A 22,068-nucleotide genomic window follows, 5' to 3' on the forward strand; every position below is an offset into this window, starting at 1 on the left:
TGTAAATTTAAGTGTTTATTCTCAATCAATCTTAATTCTAAAAAATAAAGAAATACTTTTGCTTTTTTTATTAATGTGGTTTGGATCTCCATATAAAAAAAAAATGAACATCCTTTAGTTGTTTTTGAAAGGTTGTTATAGTAATACAGCTTAATTGTGTAAAAAGAGAAAACTACTCAAACTAACTGCAGATTAATGAGAAAAATCCAATTTTATTGACTTTATCTCACATCTGCTGCCCAAGAAGTGATCATTTGAGCTACATGTATGTTCTAATATGATTATTTAATCAAATTGTGTTCTTGTTAATTTTTTTATCATCACATAGACCTGGCCAGCCTATTCATTAAACATTTACTAAGCTTTCAGACATGATCTTTTCCTACTGAAGCGCGAAGCAAACCACAACTTTTTACCTTCTAAACTCTTGTCATCCCCATGCCAAACAGCCTTCCTTCTCTCTAAACTGCACAGGTCAGGTTATCTTTAGTGCACATTGGATATTTATAAAGTCTTTGGCTGGAGAGTCAGTCACTGTTCTCTCAGGTGACTTAATGAGCCACAGAGGGGGACACTTGGATTGGGGTTCGGTCTGCAGATTTCCCACAGGACGCATTACCCCCTCGGCATGTCCTTCTATTCCATTTAGACAAACGATAATGTTGTGGGTAATAAAGTTTAAAACAAGTGAGGAGGAGAAGAGTCAGAGGGATGTTGCTGTAATACTACTGCTGTTACATAAATGTCCAAAAATATTCTCAGCATACATCCCTCAGCATCAAAAATTAGATCCGGTGTCTAAAAATAGAAACCAGATTCTACGCACACTTCATGCTGCAAGGAATAATCTCTGCTGTAGAGCAAGAGGAAAATACCTGGTTGCACCACAGATAGAACAAAGGTAAGAACAGGTTGAGGAATTGGAGGAATTGCACAAAATAAGATTTGATGTAAATTGCACACAAAAAAAATGTAACATGTAGTATAATTATGTGTCCCAAGGTAGATAAAAACTTCACTGATGGGATAATAAGAAAATATGGAAAACTCAGAGAGAGATACATTTCCTTACCTGATAGAGGTTAAAGCATCAAACATTAACACAACTGAGCAATTTGTGTTGCAGAGCAATGCTTTGCACAAGTATTAACAGTCCCAAAATGTTTCACCTCTTATGTTAAAATCAAAAATCAAATCATGTGACAGACCAACACCAAGTAGTACATAATTGTGAAGCAGAAAGAAAAGAAGGTTTTCCAAACATTTTCCAACTAGAAATCTGAGTGTTTAGCGCATTTCCATAAACTGTCCTCTGGGTCAATACTTTGTGGAACTACCTATAACTTCAATTACAGCTGCGGGTTTTTGGTGTATTTCTGCAACAGCTGTACACACCTTAAGACTGATACTTCTACCTATTCTTCTTAGCTTGAACGTTGGATTTTATTTGGGGGTATTAAAGTAAAGGGGGACACAATATTTTGTAAATGTTTGGAAAGTGTGTTTTCACAATTATGAGCAATAATCAGTTGATCTAAATCATACAGTAACCCTATTAAAATACATAAAAAAGTTACTTTGTAATGTGACAAAATGTGTTAGCATGTTTTAAATGTAAAAGAGCCAAAACATGATTTTTAACACCTCATCCATGAAAGTGTGAGAACGGGGGCCTGTATTGAGAGCCTTTTACTCTCTGAGCTAAACTCTTTATCTTGCCTTGGAAGCTCAAAGAAATTTTTGAGCTCAAATCAAACTTTTCAGGACTTCCATTGTATGAACTGCCCAAAACTGTGACAAAGTTAGACAAATGAACAAACCATATTTGTTTTTTTATTGAACTGTAGCTGCACACACACTTGTAAAAAGAGTGTCCAATTATAAACTCACAAAAGGCATGGGGAAAAGTTTCTGGGCACTGGCACTTCATTGTTGCTGCCACAAAGCTGTGGCTGAACTGAATGTTTGAGATAAGTGCTTTGGAGCACAAAAACAAACTGAAACAAAAGAACGCGAGGTGGAGATTGGTTTAGTAAGTAAGACAGGCGGAGGAAGAGTCTCTGACGTCCAAGGGCATCATAAACCCCAGCATGCTTCTGCAACAACAAAGCCAACAGGGGCACAAATTCTCCACGCGCCACGAATCGATTTCACACAGCGAGGGGAGGACTTGGAAAGAGGCGTATCAGAGGAACACTGAAATTCTGTATCTTGTGTTATTGGATTTGGAGCAATGCAAGCTGGGGGATCCAGTCAGGAAGAGCTTTTCCCGAGCCTGGCACAAAAACCTGTGGCCGGCTGAGGAAAAGAGATTGCTCTGGCGGTTACCTTAGAATAAAATTCATAATAGGTGCTTAAAAATGGTGAGAAATAACTTTGCATGGCACACAGAAAAGTGAACAAACTTCATAATCTCTAACTTTGAAGAAAGCGTGGAGGACCTCCTTCTGAGTGAAAACAAACTTAAACTTTTATATAAGAATGTCATCTATAAATAATTTGTGTATATTTTTCATTTGTCAAGCTCTGTGCTTGTCATGAATTATGCAAAATTAATCCAATTTAATTTAATTAAACTTGATTCAAGTAAAATGTGATTTTATTTTGTTTAATTTGTCTCTATTTTAATTTATAATATTTCCAAAGGTCTTTCTTCATCTATCTTCTTTATATTATGCTTGGCCAAAAGATTTTAAATCAATGTAAAATGGACAAGTGGAGGAGAAAAAGAATAATTAAACCGATCACTCATTAAGAGACAGCTCTTAATAGAATACATGTATGTGTTAATATGTGCAACTGGGCTACAGTTCCCTGTAGCCTTTAAAAAGTTCTTCAATACGGGTGAATGACAGGATGAAAATAATCCCAATGACGGAGCAGAAAACAATAGAGGTGATTAGAAAAAGTCATTTAAGAAAGTAATACATGAGGCATGTTATCAGAGGGTTAATGAGGAACATGGAGTACCACTGATGCTGAACTAGACATGGTCCTTGCATAACCAAAGATTTGTCACTATCCTCAGCACAAACAAGCTCACCATGGAGAGGAGGGATCTCAGGGTCTCATCTTTGCTTTCTTGCAAATGATGCAGTTCCTTTTGCATCTTAGAATCATGACCTGCACCGTGCATCAGATCAGTTTGCTCTCTGGAAAACATACACGTCCTCTCAGTCTGAGACTGTGGTTCCCAGTTGAATCAATGTGGCAGGCTGATGAAGATTTTAACAAAGAAAACTGAAAAACTCACTTCATGAACAGCATGAAGTATGGGAGGAACCTGCAAAAAACAATAAAAGTTAGTGAGGTTATGAACTGAAGAAATGTTGGAGAATCCCACTAGATGCAGGGGGATAAAAACAACTGCAGACTGATAAAAAGGAAACTGAACTGGACTCAAAAAATCTACACACCAAAGCTGAAAGACTAACACAAAATAAACTCAGATGCAAAAAGAACAGAACACAAAAACACAAGGAATGGACAAGAATGGCAACACGTTTCAAACTATAATGAACACAGTGGTGCAAACAAATACGGCAAGACATTTTAAACAATAAGACCTTGTGATCAAAACATAACTAAAAAACAAAAAGCAATCCTTATCCGACATCCATATATTGTCTTGTTTTACCATGCATTTCACATAGACCTGAAAATAAATAATTAAAAAATTTATTGATTTTTCTGATCAAGTTGCATGAGGTGGTTATAATCCATAATGCTTAATTCTGCCATGCAGCAGAGTTAAGGAAATATTCTCTACACTGATATTTTGAGAAACCAGATAATTAAAATCAGACTGTTCATGACAACATTTAAACCCGGAAAGCTGGTATGTGCAGAAATTTAAAATTATTAATGGATTATTTTAATGATCCAAAAATGTCAAGTTGTTATAACTTATCTTTTTTGGCTTTCAGCCGAGTAAAATTTCCTCTTATATGTAAATTCACGTTTTCTGCCCAGGGGTTGTAAACCATCTTAAATTGGGAGATAGTAGTGACACGCCCCCTAGTGTTTTGTGGCTGCCAGGCCACGGGAGTTTGATAACCTTGCTCTGCGTCCGGGAGCATCACTGAAGGAATGTGAACGCTGAATGTCATCCTCCTGCAGCTAATTGTTGATTCAGCTCCGAGCGTCTCTCTCCCTATTGCGTGGCGGTCGGGTTTTACGCCGATCAGCCCTTCGTCTTTTCCCGCTCGGACCCGCGATGTTAAGCACCGAGGGTGTCTTGGAGAGTGGGGACCAGCCTTGCATCCAGCTGGAGCCCCTGAAGAGCACGCACCTGCCGGGCAAGGCGACGCCGACCGGTGGCAGCCGCGCCGTTTCAGTGGAAAACAGCCCGAAAGTGACCGCCAACGGAGTGCACGACATAGAGGACAGGATCCTGAGGATCACTGGATACTATGGCTACAACCCGGGCTACTCAAGTCACAGAAGTGAGTGAAAGGATGCAAGTGGAATTGGATGATGAGGGGATGTGACAGGTGTACGCATTTATTTGCAAGGTGTGACACACGTTGCGCATGATTTTTTTAAAGAAACAAAATATGAAAAGAAAAACAAAAACAAGCAACGCAATGTGAATGTTAAGTATGTGAAAAAATATCTGTAAATTATATTTTTTTTAATTGCAAATGCACTGTGTGATTGTACAATCCCAATTAATTGGTTTCAAATTGACCCCATTAAGGAACTGAATTGCGTCGCCTTCTGTCAGCTGGAGGCTAATCCATCTCTGAGATTGAATGCAAATGAACAGCAACACACGCTGTTTCTTAAATCTACAGTTAACCGTTTCAAATTTAGTTTGCAACAGATATTACCTGCAAATAGCACTCCAGCCTGTAACGAATTATTATATTTCAAAAATCGTACATCTCTGCAACACTAGCAATGCATGTGAGTTGCATGAGCTGTATGAATAAAATGCATGAACTATGGCAGTGTTTCAGCAGCTCTGCTTTAGGTTGTCAATATGTGTATGACTTGTAGGCTGATATTTGGCATTCTGCTGACTCTGAGATAATAGTAGGGATCGGACAAGAGAGCTGATTGTGCACTTTGTTCTACAAGAAACCTGCTTCCACTTACGCTAAACTGTTGCCTGAGCCAGTGGGAGAACAATAAGGGAAAAGATAAACTACTGTAATGCTTTCTGAAAAGAGTTGGGTGCTAAATATAGATTTTCTGATATTGAGGTTCTTTGTGCAGAGGAGAACTTTACAAGGCCCGAGGCAACAGACCAGACAACTTCACAAGTCTGCTGCACAACTGGCTGAATTTCTTAGTATTTTTTTAATAAAATGTGGAGCTAAATTATGTTCTCCTATGGCAAATCCTTGGAAATGTAACTCAAATGTCTTGAGATTCACAGCCTGATACCCTTCACTTCATTTAAATTGAGCTTGTCGTACCACAACTTCTCCCTCGAGCCATTACATAAGAGCTGTGCTGCAAATTCATGACTTCAAAATTCACATAGTCTGTGTTTTAGGATTTAGCTATTGAAATCTGTTACTGAGATGTTGCGTTCAGTGACATTATTTATCACACTGACAGACCTGTTTAAAATCTCAAAGGGAACAGGGATTGAGTCTCATTTAGCAGAGAATGGATGCAGCTGAGGCTCCGTCAGATGAGTTGAATGCACGTAAATTGATTTTTTTTAATGAAGCCGAGGGAAGCTAAACAAGCCATTAACTGCCTCATGTTTATCACAGCTGTCAGTTGGAACAGACTAACCATGAATGCAATCCCACATTTCATTACAGAAATTTTTCTGCTCTTTTAGATTGATCATGCCACACCTGATTACCGAGAAGACGAAACTGCAACCAGATTAAGAGAACTTGAAACATTTGTGAAGAAAATAATTCTGAACACTGAAAGGGAAACTTTAGTATTCCGCTAATGTCTGGGAGATCTTTTTACTAAATGTGCAGCGGCTTGCAAGAAGTCTTCATATTTGCTTGACCTTGACCACAATTCAAGAATGGTACAAATTTTTCCCTCTAGCACAGACAGCTGATGCTTACAAACTAAAAAAAAAAAATGCTAAATTGAATCTTTTCAATAAAATGTATTAGTAAAGAACACATATTTCTTTTGTCATTTATTAGCCGTATTTTTTTCTTTTATTTTTATTTAAAGGCGTGGTGTAAACATAACATTGTGATCGCTGAATACTTTGCTTGTACTGTGTGTGCTCAGTTTACTGTTGAGTAGGTAAAAATGAATAAAATTGTGGCCCACGAGAGCTTTAAACTTCACAATTTTGGTCCACGTGTTTAAAGGTTTGGACACCACTGTATTATAAACACAAACTTCAGCATAAAGTAATTTGGATTTTATGTCAGATTAAATTGTGTATGACTGCGCAGCAGAAAAACTATGAGAGACAGTTTTTAACATTTTTCACAACTAAAAATCAGTACTGTGTGGAGCCATAATTGGCTACAATGAGCGCAGCAAGCCTTTCAGGTAAAGCCAGGCCATAAATCAATAACATTTATAGCATTCTGGGAGAGGAAAGGCCTTAGCTGCTCAACTTGTCACGGCCACGGTGAAAATATGATAAAATATCAACCTTTACAAGCTGTAAAATTAAATTGACAGTAGAAGCATCAATGATATATACAGAATAATAAGTATTTAAGCCTATTTAATTTAAAAAAAATGTTGATGGCATATTTGTTTATTTTAACTATATCTGGTTTTCCTCAAGACATAGTTCCATTTTTGCCTAAAAAGTCATCAGGATTTGCATTTGAATCTCTTAACAAGACAAATCTACAAATGAAAGAATGCGATTCACTACAAAGCAGAAATCCCAACAGGTTAGATTTCTATCTACCCTTGTAATATTTCTCTATTTTGTGTATTGTAAACTACAGTGGGGGGGATAAAAGATGGGCTGCAATGAAGGATGTAATTTCAGCAGATTATGATTGTAAAAGCCATTTCAAGATCATAGAAGCCGCTATATATTAAATCAGTGGGACAATTATATGCTATTTCTTCAATGCACAGGTTAATTCCTGAAAGTCAGTGTCTTTTCTTAAGTCAACCTCGAAGAATCACATTCAGGCACCTTGGTTTGTTTACTCCAGAGTCACATGCCTTTCAACCTGGTGAGTGTCATTTTCCCACTGAGGCTGTAAGACAAAAGAGCACCCAAACAGAACAGAAGGCTCATCCTGGGGTAATGATATATTTAGTAAGATCTTACTGCCAATTTGCTGATATTGCCACCTGCCATCTGTGTTGAATTACAAGATGCCTCAGAGGGAGATTGCGGACCACATTCAGAGATGGGCTTTGAAGGACAGACACAGAGAGACATGGGTATGTGGCCAGACGTAACCCATGGTAAGAAAACGTAACTTAGTAATACGGTTACAATGTTTTACTTTGCATGCACAGTTGAGACCACATATTCTCGATGTGTGACTTTAAATCAGATTAAAGTTTTCATGTTTTACGTCACTTAGGATTGTCAAAGTTATGCATATTTGCTTCATGGCAGAATAAGAGATTTATAAAAAAAATAAAATAAAAAAAAAAAAACTTATTCAAATGTGTAGGTTCATTTCCTGTGCATTTGACAGAATTACCTTATTCGGTGACATGCTCTGGATGTCCTTCCAAAAGGTTCTCACAAAAGTGTGCTGTAATTTGGGCCCATTCCTCCCAGCAAAACTAATGTTACTAAGATGTACTAAGATAATTGTGATGCTCACTCCAAAACATTGACTTTGTTCTTAAGCAACTTAGTAACTAATTTGGCAGCATGATTAGGATCCAAGTCTTTTTGAAAGACCTCCATTTTGCTAATTCACGCCTGCCACTTTTGGTCTGCTTTAAACGGACCAGAGTTTGTTTCCAAGTTGGTCCAGATCTTTGGTGCAGGTGTGAATACACTCATCCCACTGCCAGCATGTTATAGGGCTGGGTGCACAGAGTATTTACAATGGATACTTCACTTGCAAAAGACACAATATGACAACAAACTGCACCAGGTCTGGACCTAACAAGTGGAACAAAGAACTTTCCTATTGTGAATGCACTGTAAGAGCATCTCTCATTGTGGAAAACAACATTATACTCCCACCCACATACTTCACAGTAGAAGAATGTAGAGGAAATTTACATTTCTTTTAAGTGTAGGTAATGTCATTCCAACCAAAACCTGTAACTTTGGTTTAATGAGACTAAAGCACATTTCCAAAAATGAAAAGCGCATTTGTATACGGTGATCTGACGTTTTATGTTTCTTTTAGTGTGATGGGACACAGAACCCGTGTTTTACTTGAACAGTATGAGGGTTGGGTATTCCCACGCTGCTTATACTCGCACGTCATTCTTCAAACAGTTGAACTATTATCTTGAATTTGAAGAAAGAAACAAAAAAAAAACATTTTAACTGTATATGTAAACCTAACCCCTGCAGAGACAGTAACAGAAGTCTCTTTACGAAAGCATATTTAAAAGAAAATGGCTCCTTAAGATTCCTGTCAGTGTAATTTGCAGCATGGCCTCAATAAAGAAGCTCATTTTGAAAATATGTCTACTGTGAGCACACACCCTGCTGTGTGAATACAGAGGCGGAAAATGACATTTGCAAAAGTTTTAGCATTGTTCCCCGTTTAGATCGCAGCAGGGAGGCTGCACATCCTAAAAAGAAATTGCATAGTAACAAAAAGGCAAGACAGACAGTTATCATTATATGTCATCCTTCAGAGACAGTTTTTGTTTAGGAAATGTCTAGAATCAAAGAAAGAATAAAAACTGAACATCATTCTTTTGTTAACTTGAAATCATTTATGGGGTTAGGGTCTCCAAACAGTTGAACCTTGTTTTTCTTTCTGAAACATTCTTTGTGCACACAGACTTATTTTGAACGGCCCTTCCAGCCTGCTCACTTTGTGCTATTTATAACCAGCCCAACGAATGGGATATAAGCTTTGCCTGAATGGCTTCTAGGGTGCTGCTAGTCTTAAGCTCTGGGCATACTTGTATATGAGCAACACACCCTGCAAGTAATGGGTGCAATTTATTACTGCAGCAGCTACAGAACAGTTGACCTGTCCAGAAGCCACACCACTGTCGGTGAGATGCGTTTGTATTGTCTGTAAGGGGATTTAGTATTTTAGCTGATCTCTGAAAGTTTTTAAGACACTTGCTGTAATTGAAGAGAGAAAAAAGAAAAACTGAATCCTGAAAGCAATGGCTCTAACAGCATTTGCATTGCACTAAAGGTTGCTCAGGGACAGTGGTCATATATGAAGTGTAAACACTGCCCTCTTGTGGTGGATAATTTTAATAGCTCAAATAAACAAATCCACTAACTACACTTTTTTCTGGCTGCTTTTTGCTACACAATATAGGGCCAAGGGATATTCCCAGAAGTTAGGGAATAATAGCAAAAAACAACTGAACTAATTTCTAAGTATAATCATAACAAAATACAAAAGCTGCATTAAACTTTGGCTGCATAAATGTGTACGTCCCTTAGATTATAAGCACCGTGGGATTTCATTTCAACTCTAAGGGAAAAAATAAATACAAAAAAGTAAGAAAATTAGCCTGTGCAATTCATAAAAGTCTAAAATTATAAAATCATAAAACAAAGTTGTGCACAATATACAGATGAGTTGATAAAGTTTCATTGCATTTAAACATTTTTGAAAATACAATCCCTCTGTTGGTTCTTTTTTGTAGTTTTTATAGCATGGTCTCTGTCAATTTAATTGGTATTGGGGAACGTAGCTTTCATCTTTTCAATTATGTGTTGTGACATACACAAATCAGTGCAACTATTACTCTTGTTTTTAATTAAATGTAATAATTTGTAGCATCTCAGCATAGAGTAACGATTGTTCTCTGAGCGAATCATCTAATTTCACTAAAAGCCAGCTCTGTTACTGCTTGTAATGGATCATATTCAGCACTAGGTGTCCTCATCCTCCACTCCTCTTATGTTGCCACCAAGAGGACAGGAAACACACCTGGCCGTCTTACAGAAAAATGTTCAGAGGTTTTCAGTTCCCATTTCAGCTAAAATAAGTGTCGTCTGTCTCTGTGCTTTGGTCCTGATCCTCGGCAGAACCTGGTAAGTGTAACGGAGAGACGCAAACGACAAAGAGCTTTTTACTATAAACTGAGGAGCATTTGGTTCATCTACATGACAAAAGAGTCTGAATGGGCTAAGTGCGTCAGTGTGCACAGGAGCAACACAGTTGCTATGGAGGAAAAACGCGAGGATGCTGTACTATATTGTGTTGGGGTTTGTAATGCATGCAGACCAGCTTTAATTTACACACAGGCTCCAAATGATTATTTTGAATTTTACGTTACAGATTGCTTTATTTCAAAAACTATTTGAGACAGATGTTTGTACATGTATTGCTAGCCAGAACTGTACTTTGTCATGCTAATTTAAAGACAGAATTAAACTGTACAAAGAACTAGGTAATTTAAAAGTGGTCCCAAAAGGAAGCAACAATTGACTGAAAAAATTTAAAATTTAAGGGGAGTTTCTCTAATCCACACATAGTCAGTACTATACATACAGGCTCAAACACATGAACACACCTCCACCAAATGTCATTAGCTGGACTATGCTACCCACAGTGAAGCAAATTGTAAATCAAGTTTTCAGCTCAGCATGAATGTCAAATTGGATTAAAATTTATACACAGATTATCCAAAGACCATTTGGAGAAACGTTTGATGATTAAATAAGTTAAAGACTGAACAGTTTAGTCACAATTACCTGAATTTTGTTGTAAAAAAAAATGGCTTTCAGGCCTAAGGCTGCTACTACAAATGTTTAGCAAAGTGGTGGTAGCATCATGCTACCAGTTTTTTGCTGCCAGTTTCAATCGCAAAGTGGACAAAATATAAAGACAGGCTATCTTGAAATGACGGTCAAGAAACATCTGGGGAACAGGACAATGATCCTAAATATAGATCTAAACTGAATTTGCAATGAATGAAGCATACTAAAATTAAACTTCGAGAATCTCATTAGCTCAGTGCTATTGAAAATTTGCGAACTACTAAACAATTTCAGTGAACTCCATCATTTAATGAGGGCGTTATGTAAATATCAGTAATTCAGACTGGATATTTATTCCATAAGCCTGTTTGTAGTTGCAGAAGTGTGGAATTTGTCTGCACTATTTAACCAAATATTACTGTAAGTGCACATGTAGATTGAACCTTTTTGAATGAGAGAAAATGCACAACAAATTCAAATTGTTAAATTTCTGTTTTAAAATTCATTGAAGTTTTACATTGGATAATTATACTAAACACCAAAAAAGAACAGTTTGAATACCCATAATAAACCCCAGAATTAATATTTAATTCATGCTGATTAGTCTATGTAAACCTCTAATTAGCTGTGGCGCTATTTCGTTGCCACAGCTGTGTATTTTAAAGCTACTGAAAACACAAGATGTGAGATGGAGCTGAGTCTGTGATGTTATCTAATGGTTGTTGACAGAACAGCATAAAAAGGTAAATAATAGAGAAATAAGCAATCATCTCCAAATGCAGGATCACCAATGTACAGTTTGAAGTTAATCCTTAGCCTCCTCTTGTGTCTTTACTCCAGGTATTTCTCTTAATCCGATAGTGATTAGCATCCCTGGCTCTGCTGACTGGCTGTCTGGTTGTTGGCTCCATTCATCAGCAGAGCTATTTTTGAGTTTAACCCTCCCAGATGAATCGATTCCTCCCATATATCCTCTAATCTGTTCTTACAACCGTTACATTTCATAGATTTTTTTTTTTTTATCGAGTGACCACGGGAACAGAATTTACATATAGTAAATCACAACTATTTGAACACTTTTACATTTTGTCACAGTATAGCCACAAGGTTTAGAGTATGTCATTGAGAGAGGCACAAATTAGGGCATGATTCTGGAGTGAAAGGGAGATGATACATGGTTTATTTATTTTATTGTTTTATTTAAAATTTGAAGAACTGTACTAAAACCAATTTGGCTTCATCCCTCTTTAATATGAAGAGTCAAAGTTTAACTTCCTGCTGAACCAAACTTACAGTCAGAGATGCAATGAAATGGTTGATGCTTCTAGTTCAAAGCATAATCATATCTTAGAATGGCCTAGTCAAAGCTCAGACCTAAATCCAGCCAAGAGTCTGTGAAATGAACTAAACTTAAAGCTGTAAAAGACTTACCCCAAAAGACTAGCAACTGTAATTGCAGCTGATGTTAAAAGCATTGACTCAGGAGATTTGAATATAAACATATGCCATTCTTTTATAGATTTTTATTTCTAAAATAACAATTTGGGAATCTTGTATACATTTCCTCCCACTTCCCCATTGTGAAACTTTGATCTATCACAAAATTCATCATTTAGTACATTAAAGTTTGCAGTTCTAACAGCAAGATGTGGAAAAATCCAAGGGGCAAAAGTGATTGTAGTAAAAAAAATTTTCTCTGCATGTAAACACAGAAATGATCATGTTTTTGTGATGTGACCCACTTTTGGCCAATTGTAACACACAACCGAACAGCAGAAAGGGTCGCTCTGATCTGTGATGCTCTTTGTAGTTGTAGCGAAGCTTTAACCGATGAGGACTCTAAGAAAAGATAGAAGGTGGGTGGAGAACAAGCTCAGTGTGATAAAACAAACCTACTGCAAACCACTACTCACGTTGTGTGTCCTTTATTATTTTCTGACTTTTGGGTCGAAACACCAGTTTCCATCCCGAGTTTGATGGCATGTTACATAAAAATGTGCTTACTTCCTTCACAGCCCTGCACATCTGACTGCACACACTGAGCACTGGCATGTTATTAAAATCGAGGCTGAACAAATACGCTGGTCCATTACCTGTGGTTTGCAGGCAAACCACAGGTAAAGATTGAATGACCAGAGGGCTTTCCTTGAAATGGAAACTTGTGTTTACAATCCTGCAGATGACTCTTAAAACCACATAGCTTCTGATGGGAGGGTTCCCCTTGCGCAAAAGTGATGGAATAAAGATATTGAATATCTTTACAGTAGCGGCAGCATCACAAAGTAAATATTTAATGTAGGCATTCTCAGACAACTGGAAACATTTACTACAAATGGGTATAAAGAAACACCTATTAAAAGTTGTTACAAGAATGAAATCAGGGGCATGTGTGGCTCAGTTGGTGGAGCACACACACCTGAGACCGTAGCCCTTGATGAGGTTGTCCTGGGTTAGATTCCCGGTCTCGGTCCATTTGCTTCATGTCTTTACTTTCTCTCTGCTCTCTCTTTCCTGTCCATTTACAGCTCAATAAAGACCACTGGGGCCCAAAAAATCTTTAAAAACTACAATGAAATCCAAGTGGCTACCTCTGTACAGTCATAATCAATAAGCTAGAATGTGTATCCAGATGAGCAATGTTTATTAGATCAAACGTATCTTTTGAAAATATAAACTTTTAAGCAGTTATTAAGCATTTTATTCTCAATTAAAAATATACATTTTGTTAGTCTGGTGTGATATTCTAATCTTAATCTTCCATTAGCTGTAAGGAGAACGTAAGCTCAGTAGGACATAGTGGCCATCAGAGTGACGCACGTCAGACTTATGAATGTTGTTTGTATTTTCAGAAAAAGACGGAAAGTAAAGAAATTTACAACCTCTGCATGTCTCTATTGTTTCAAGTGTGCAACACTTGTATAGGCACTCCTGGTCAAAAGATTTTTTTAGATATATATATATATATATATATATACACATATAATTTAATTACAGTGAAAATTTTAATAAAATTCATCCATCCATCCATTATCCTACATCCTTATCCCTAGTGCGGTTGAGAGGGCCCTGCACAGGTCACCAGTCCATCGTAGATAAAATTAAACATTTAACTTTGAATATATTTCTTTTCATTGTGGATAACTAAAAAGCTTTTTAATCACTATTTATGTTTTGCTCCAGCAATTTTATTTTAAATGTAGCTTACCCAGGATGCTAATAAATATGTTTGGGACAACAAATGTGTAAATAGATTCACATGACGTTAAATGTGAAGTGTTATTCATCTTCTCGGCAAGAAGGGCGTTAAAATGTCCTGTTTTTGTAATAAAATCCAGTACTGAAATGCCATGTATTCACATGAACAAAAAATACGTCTTTTTTTTTTTATACCTTGTGGCTCACTTGATTATCGTGGTGGAGGCAACAAGAAGAAGCTCTACAAATACATCTGACTCTTAAGGAGCAGCCAAGAGCAGGAGATGAGCTAAGAAAAGGGGGGAGAAAGAGGACAAAAGTGTAGAAGAAGCCAGGGTAGCCTGGTCAGGTGGAGAGGTGGGGGGACGGAGGAGGATGGAGCGGAGGAAAGGATGGGGCCACAGCTAACGCAGCATAATCAGCCAGGGCTGCTTGGTTACCTTCCAAACAAAGCTGCTGATTTGTTGAAGCAAAAACAAGAGGAGGGGAAACGCGAGACAGAGAGACAGATAGGAAAGAGGGGGAGGACAGAAAGAGATGAGGTGAGTGATTGTGCCTTGCCACACAGACTTGAAGTGCATTCTCCCTTGGAGACAGTAGCAATGCTGGAGCTTTGCATACCAGTGCAACTGTAGAGCCTCCACTTCACTCCCACTGAGCTGTGTAGCTATCCGGAGAGAAGGACAGCATCAGGGACGTTTAGGACGGTGGACTGGCGACTTCCAGAAAAGTCTGGACCGAAGACGAAGAGTGGTCTGCTAACGGGAAGGGGCCTTTGAAGTGTGCGGAGACGAAGCGAGGGGCAGTCAGCATTCTGAGAATGCACCGAGGTAGCAGAGGGAGCTGCTGAGTGTTTTGGCTTGTGCACCCGCATTCACACACCCACACACACCTTCCACGGGAGGAGAGTGTGTGGTGCCCCCAGTGGAGAATGAAGAAGCACTCGGCCCGAGTGGCTCCTCTCAGCTCATACAGCACGCAGGTCCTGACCTGCCCCAACTCTGAAGGTAAACTGAGGCCTTGACCACTATTTAGACTTGGCATGAAGTGGGTTACTGTCAGAACTAGCTCAGAAAGGCTATTTGGTACTACAAAATTAGGTTTATGTTTAAAAAATTAAATAGATGAACTGCAAAAATCTGCAAATCTAAAAACTTTAGAGGCTACCTTTACGTCACAGGGTTTAAAATCAAAGGGAATTTACCTAGAAAATATGATGCTGTTTAAGAGGTTTTTTTTTTGAATATTTTTGTTGTTTTTTTGCAGCATGTTAAGACCTAAACCTCACCCATTTTTACATCTGTTTATCCTGCTCAACTATCCTTCTTGCATTCAATTAAAAAAACTTTCCTATTTATCTTAAAACTGTCACACAGACACCCTCCACCCTCACCTTCTATATCAGAGATTACATAATGTTACATCCAATCAACTTTTCACGTGTTTCATCAGATCCATGACACAGCTTCCAGTCTAATTAGGATAAAGACTTGGTGTGTACGGCCCAGAGTCAGGCTCACTAACGCTGCAGACATTACTGGGTTCTTCTTATTGGATTCAGCGGAGCTCCATCAATCAGTGCTGCTGGCATGCAGCGTTAGTGGTGGGGATAAAACGCAAGATGGATTGAAATACGAGTTTCTAGCAGTACACTGCATCACACAGATTTGATAAGCTGTCCAAGTAGGAGCTGGATGTGAAAGATCCTCTGCTACAATGTTCTGTGGGATAAAATGTTGATACAAATTTTCATGGTGTTTCCTTAGAAACTAAATGTAAATTATCCCAGTTTTATGTAATTTAGTTTAAATTTGCAGTATACTTAAAGGTTTGTCCTCATTCCCATTCAAAACTGATCAAGAAAATGGTTTAGCTCATTTCCTGGTGCATGCATATAGAGTTATGACAGTGCTTTCTGTGTTGGCTTTCAGAAAAGAAAGGAAAGCCTATAAAAGAATAAAAAAATTCCCTCGATCCTGCAGGAATTTCAGTTCTCAGTTTTCCTATCTAGCACACAGCAGACTCATTAGGTTGATTAAGAACTTTTGCAGTGACAGAATGTAATTAGACCAAATCCCTGGATGAACTTGCTAAAATAAACCATGTTGGGGGGGTTTTTTTTTTTTTTTTTTTTTTTTTTTACTTTCACGGTTCAGTGTCGATCCATCCCAGACAGAGAAAAACTTTAAAGTGATATAGTCTGAATATTGATGAAAGAAGCTGATGTTTTTGGTTGTGTTTCATTTAAATTAAGAATTCATAAGACATTACTTTTCCCTAAAAATCTCTACAAAATATGTTTTTGCTGACGCCCCTAAATAAAATCCAGTAGAAGAATCTACCTGTGTGTAATTGCAACTCAGTAGCTGTTCTTTGAAGACCCCAGAGTTTTGTCTGCATTTGACTGCAATGATATCAAGCTATCCACCTAAACTGACTGTTCAAGGAAAGAATAATCAGAGTAGCAGCCAAGAGGCTCTTACGGACAAGATGGGTATTAGTTGTAAACTCCACACATCTGGAAAGTGCAATTTACATTGCTAAACTGATGCAACTATTTTGTTAAATTTTCCCGAAGGGATCAATAAAATCTCAACCTATCTACCATTGTTGACAGAAAGCCATAAGACGTCTGGTTTGCAGTTTACTCGTAGGTGCAAAACATCGTGTGGAGGAAGACTATAACTGCACATCACCCTGAACAAATCAAGCATAGTGACGGTCGTGTCATGCTGTGGGGATGCTGTTTTCAAACAAGGACAGGAAAGCTGGTCAGAGTTGATGCGAAGATGGATGGAGCTAAACAGATTACATTTCTGGAACAAAACGTGTCTACAAAACCAGATCTGAAATGTAATGCAGTCAAATGTAATTTGACTGCAACATCTCCATGTTTTAGTCAAATTTCAGACCTTAATCCATTTAAGAATCCATGGCAAGACTTGAAAAATTATGTTCATAGACTTTCTCCATCTAAGCTTTGAGAGAAATGTAGCAAATATATTTCTTTGATCTGTACAGCTGGAAGTGAAACACACCAAAAGAATTGCAGCTGCACTCTGTGTTGTATCATCACATCAAGTACAAGCAAAATAAATCATTTTGTTTGGAACATAAACGATGTGAAAATAATTATTTATCTTGTAATGAATTTGTTAAATTAACAAGCTAAATGAGGATTTCAAAAAGATCCCATTTTTTTGTCTCTTGTTTTATTTAAACAGTAAAACTACATTTAATACTTTTCACAACTGTTAGAAGAACTCCTGTCAAACATTGCTAACCTGTAATAAGATTTCATTTGGATTGTAGCGCTTCGGTACAAAGCACTTTGATGACAGACTATTTGAAGTTCAGTTACTTGTTTCGCTGCTGTTGTCTCATTATAGATAACAAACAAAAGTTTATTCGATGCAATAATGAGGAATCATAAGTTACACAGCAGAGCTTCATGCGCTGAACTTGCAAAAAGCAAACAGCAACCAGCACATGTCATCTTTTATTCCTGCCTTGGTGTAAATTGATCACACCGTTGAGAGGTAAAAAAAAAAAAAGGAAAAAAAAAGAAACTAAAGACGAAAGATCTAAGTGTTCCCCGTAAATGCACACACAGACCCATCACTTCAAGTGTTACAGCACAGTTAAGGTCCAGGAGCCATTTCTTTGTGCTTTGTCCATTAGGGCACAAAGCCAGATCTGCATCACTGATGGAAGATTAAAGTATTGTCTGCCCATTGCTACATCAGTCAACTCCTCTGTCTATAAATAAAAACACAGCTGGTCTGCACCAGCTTGAGTACCAAGGTTGGCATGACTTTCTTGTGGAAAGTCATGTGGTTAGATTTACACCTACTTAATGGGCATCAGGTGACTGTACACAGTTGACCACAGGGGCAAGGCAGTACATGCTGCATCATGAGGTGACGAAGCTATATTTATGACATGTACAGCCACCATGCAAACCCAATCCATTTTAAACTATTCCTTTCTTCAGACATTAGTGCATCTCCAGCAAAAAATGCAGACTGAGGTAATGATCAATGAAAGCAGTCGATCAATAATGCTTGTGTGATGGGACGCAAGCCAGACAGTCATACTACAGTATGACTGTCTGGCTGTTAGAATATGATGAATATGATGCAGTCATTATAAGACTGCTTTCTTCCTTCCTATTGTCTCCCCAGGAGAGGATGGTTCAGAGTCTCGACCAGAGACCCCAGGCAGCGACACCAGCATCGAGAGTCAGTCCTACCAGACATGTGGCAACACAGTTCTGAAGGTGCTGGGTGGTCTTCTGATGGTGTTGTGCGTGTCCTCCTCGTGGGTGGGTACCACTCAGGTGGTGAAGCTGACCTTCCAGTCTTTTTCCTGTCCCTTCTTCATCTCCTGGTTCAGCAGCAACTGGAACATCTTCTTCTTCCCCATATACTACTCTGGACATGTTTTTACCACAGGCGAGAAGCAGACTCCCATTCAGAAATTTAGGTAAACCTCCTAAAATTCCTTATTCTGCACTGTAGTTCAGTTAGCAGCAAACAGGTCCTGGGTTTGAATCCTGGACTCTTCTTCCTGTAGATGTGTGAGTTCACTTGGTATAATCCAAAACATGAGTGTAAAGTTAATTGATTACTCTAAATTTTTCTGAGGTTTATGTGTGTGTGTATATGATTGCTTGTCCTGTGAGAGGTGGTATATCCCACCTCTCACCCAATGACTGCTGAAGATATGTCCCAGCCCTCCACAACCCTGCATGAACAGTGGGTATAGATCAGTGGTCTCAAACTGCATTCCTCAACGGCCAGAGTCCTGCAACTTTTAGATGTGTCCCTTGTCCCACACTTGAACTAAATGTCAAGTGTGGGACATTTAGTTCAAGTGTCCCAGATTTACACCTACTTAATGGGCATCAGGTGACCGTACACAGTTGACCACAGGGGCAACTGTGTACGGTCCCCCTGTGGTCACGGAGCTTATTAGTAGCTCTAATAAGCTACTATTAGAGCCTGGAGTGGTGAAGCAGAGAGACATCTAAAAGTAGCAGGATACCTTGAAAAGTTTGTTTTCCAAGTAACTGAACACACCATGAATAGCACCTGTCAATAGCACCTTTTGAAGTGAATCTCCACTGGAGCAGGACAGGTGCTATTCAAACCATCAGGGTATTCTTGAGGAAAAATGGCAAAACAAGCTAATTAAACTTTACTCCAATGCAACATTTCTCACCTTCAGGGAGTGCAGTAAACTCTTTGGGGAGGATGGAATGACTCTCAAGCTGTTTGTTAAGAGGACTGCACCCTTCTCCATCCTATGGACACTGACCAACTACCTGTACCTCTTAGCATTGAAGAAACTGACTGCCACTGACGTCTCTGCCCTCTACTGCTGCCACAAAGCCTTTGTCTTTCTCCTCTCATGGATTGTCCTCAAGGACCGGTTCATGGGTGTTCGGGTCTGTATGAAATATAGAGACAGTTCATACAACTGTGTGTGTTTGGCTCTGATGGTTGTTATTCTCTATGGACAGATTGTTGCTGCCATAATGGCCATCACAGGTATAGTCATGATGGCTTATGCAGATGGTTTTCATGGTGATTCATTTGTGGGTGTGGCTCTGGCTGTGGGCTCTGCCTCAACTTCAGCTCTCTATAAGGTCAGGCTGATGGCTGTATAACAATTGTACCAAAACAGTAATTATCTCTAAGTCTGTTTTGAGTGTCTTATTATTTCCTCACCTTCCAGGTTCTGTTTAAGATGTTCCTTGGCAGCGCTAACCTTGGAGAGGTTGCTCATTTTATTTCAACAATGGGCTTCTTCAACCTTATTTTCATCTCCTGTGTTCCCCTCATCCTCTACTTCACCAGGGTGGAGCACCTGGGCTCCTTGTCTTCACTACCCTGGGGTTACCTGTTTGGACTGGCAGGACTGTGGCTGGGTGAGAGAGCATGTACTAAAGCATGTTCTAAAGAGTGTCATAGAAAACAGATTTGCAAATTTAATGTATTTTATTGGGATATTATGTTATAAATATTCTTCTGAATGCAATGGACTTCAATTGATTTTATTAATGATCGTCAGAATAAATTCACAATACTGTTTCAGAATTTAATTTATTCATTTCGAAGGACTTTCCTTCCACTGTGAAGTTATGAGCTACTTTGTGTTGATTAATCACAAAATACTTGAAGTCTGTCAAGAAAGGTTTCAGCGATTTAAATTATTTTTCAAGGCACTGTAAGCTGTACCTAAAGTCTGTACTAGCAACAAAAATTAGAAACCTAGTAGTTACACACCAGCATTCCCAGTTTAAATCCGACAGTATTTTGATGTTTTAACAGTGTGTATAGGCTTCATTGCAGAAAACAAATTTTCCTACCAAATCTGATTCAACACATTGTTTAAGCTCAACAAATTTAGTTCTGCTTAACTTTGTCCATGTGTTTTCCAGTCTTTAATATTCTGGTCCATGTCGGCGTGGTGCTGACTTACCCCATCCTCATCTCCATAGGGACACTGCTCAGTGTGCCTGGAAATGCAGGTATGTAAATCTTTAATTTTCTCCAACATTACTCCTGATGTTCTGATTAGATCCCCTTCGTTTCACTGTAAGTGAACACAGTCGTTAAAGAGGACTGAACATCCACACACACTGGGGTCCTTGTACTGTGAGATCAGTACTAAGGGCCACAAGTGCAAACAGATTACACAGCAAGTCTGCTTCTTCCATCCTGGAAATCCAATCATTGGTGCGCCACAACAGACCCTGCAACTATCATCTCGCTGAGGGAGGATCGGGTTGCCACGGCGACACTAAATGCCTGCAGTCCACTTCTTTTCTTTAACCACAATGTGCTGGATGAAGGTCAGTGGGTTACGGCAACCTGTCCCGGAGCTCCTGATCGCAAAGACGGAGAGGATCAAGTGGATCGCTTGCGCTGATTATAAGCCGCATTTATTACACTCATCCCCCACAGCCAGAGTCCTGCTGTTTATCTTACTTAATGTAATTAATCTGAATTTGTTTTTGTTTCACTGACACCCTCCATGGCCTCTTTTCTGCCCGCTCTACTTCTTGCCTCCCTCTTTGATTCATGTCTAGCTGTAGATGTTTTGAAACATGAGGTGATCTTCAGCGTGGTGCGGCTGGCTGCCACCTGCATCATCTGCCTGGGGTTTCTGCTCCTGCTGCTGCCAGAGGAGTGGGACTCAGTCACCCTTCGATTCTTCGCCAACATTGCTGACAAGAAGTCCGAGGAACACGGAGAGGAACTGACAGAGTCCAGTGGCCAGACTCGAAGTCGGAGTCAAGCAAACGGCACCATCTCCATTCCCTTGGCATGACACGGCTGGATTCTCATGATAACAAGTTAGCAAATCCCTTGTGTCTCTGATGTTCTGGCAGAAAGCTCAGTCTGTGTGGACTTCTCATTCAGGAGGACAGCATTGACTAAGTTAAAATGTAATCTTTACTTTGCATAAGTACCCCTGTCACTTCACAAAGGGGGAGGAGAACACTTATGGATCATGCAAACCAGAAAAAGGCTGAAACTGGTATTTACTGTGGAAGTAGTTGCAATGCTCCATCTTATGTCCTGCACGCACCCAAAGCAAGAGCTGACTGGCTTCTCCTGATATGCTCTGCAAACTGTATTCTGTGAATATAAATTTTGGCAGGGCCAGTTTGGCTCAAAATATTTCTATTTATTTAAATCTGTTCGAGCCAGAGTATCAATTTTAAGTCTAAGCAGTCTTACTGACGAGAATGGCTATTATACTGTGAGTAATGCAGAAGCTCTTTGCGTTTTCTAATAAAAGATTTGAAACCTCTAGAGATTGTGTTTCCAGTTGAAGAAAGAGTTCAGGTTAAAGTTGATGGTGGTGTTATATTTTGTTGTTAGATGACAGGTTTTTAATTGGATTCAGACCAAAAAAGTAAAGAAATGAATTAATATTTTGAAGGTTCTGCTTATGCTGCTCCTAATTTATGCTTCACAGTATATATATATATATATATATATATATATATATATATATATATATATTTTTTTTTTTTTTTTTCCCAAAACACAAGTTTTAAAAAAAAACAT

At 38.7% G+C, this 22,068-nt stretch overlaps 1 protein-coding gene and 1 long non-coding RNA gene across 4 annotated transcripts; one reads left to right on the top strand and one right to left on the bottom strand.

The window, feature by feature from the left end:
- Positions 1 to 1,822: 1,822 nt before the first annotated feature.
- Positions 1,823 to 4,142, bottom strand: LOC106948473 (uncharacterized). The gene is made up of 2 exons (XR_001425183.1): positions 4,058 to 4,142; positions 1,823 to 3,283 (listed from the first exon to the last, which is right to left on the bottom strand). It is a non-coding gene; the product is annotated as an uncharacterized LOC106948473 (long non-coding RNA).
- slc35f4 (solute carrier family 35 member F4) lies at positions 4,003 to 21,812 on the top strand. 3 transcript variants are annotated; one of them, XM_015034161.1, is made up of 8 exons: positions 4,003 to 4,445; positions 7,285 to 7,377; positions 18,169 to 18,469; positions 19,214 to 19,433; positions 19,509 to 19,634; positions 19,724 to 19,916; positions 20,430 to 20,519; positions 21,081 to 21,812. In XM_015034161.1, the coding sequence occupies exons 1-8, from the start codon at positions 4,217 to 4,219 to the stop codon at positions 21,320 to 21,322; spliced, it is 1,494 nt and encodes a 497-aa protein (XP_014889647.1). In that variant the 5' UTR covers positions 4,003 to 4,216; the 3' UTR covers positions 21,323 to 21,812. The 3 variants fall into 3 exon arrangements, with proteins under 3 accessions (XP_014889647.1, XP_014889648.1, XP_014889650.1); XM_015034162.1 differs by lacking the exon at positions 7,285 to 7,377 and having other exon boundaries at positions 4,004 to 4,445; XM_015034164.1 differs by lacking the exons at positions 4,003 to 4,445; positions 7,285 to 7,377 and adding an exon at positions 14,078 to 14,991.
- The last annotated feature ends 256 nt before the right edge of the window (positions 21,813 to 22,068 follow it).

The sequence above is a fragment of the Poecilia latipinna genome, unplaced genomic scaffold (genome assembly GCF_001443285.1).
Source record: "Poecilia latipinna isolate Pla-1442-1.1 unplaced genomic scaffold, P_latipinna-1.0 Scaffold290, whole genome shotgun sequence".
Classification (NCBI taxonomy): domain Eukaryota; kingdom Metazoa; phylum Chordata; class Actinopteri; order Cyprinodontiformes; family Poeciliidae; genus Poecilia; species Poecilia latipinna.

Excerpts from the sequence above, each read along its gene's own strand:
- slc35f4 (XM_015034161.1), top strand. The coding sequence starts at position 4,217 with ATGTTAAGCACCGAGGGTGTCTTGGAGAGTGGGGACCAGCCTTGCATC. Across the intron at positions 7,378-18,168 it reads GTGGCCAGACGTAACCCATG|GAGAGGATGGTTCAGAGTCT; the intron begins GTAAGAAAACGT and ends TTGTCTCCCCAG. Across the intron at positions 19,635-19,723 it reads CAACTTCAGCTCTCTATAAG|GTTCTGTTTAAGATGTTCCT; the intron begins GTCAGGCTGATG and ends CTCACCTTCCAG.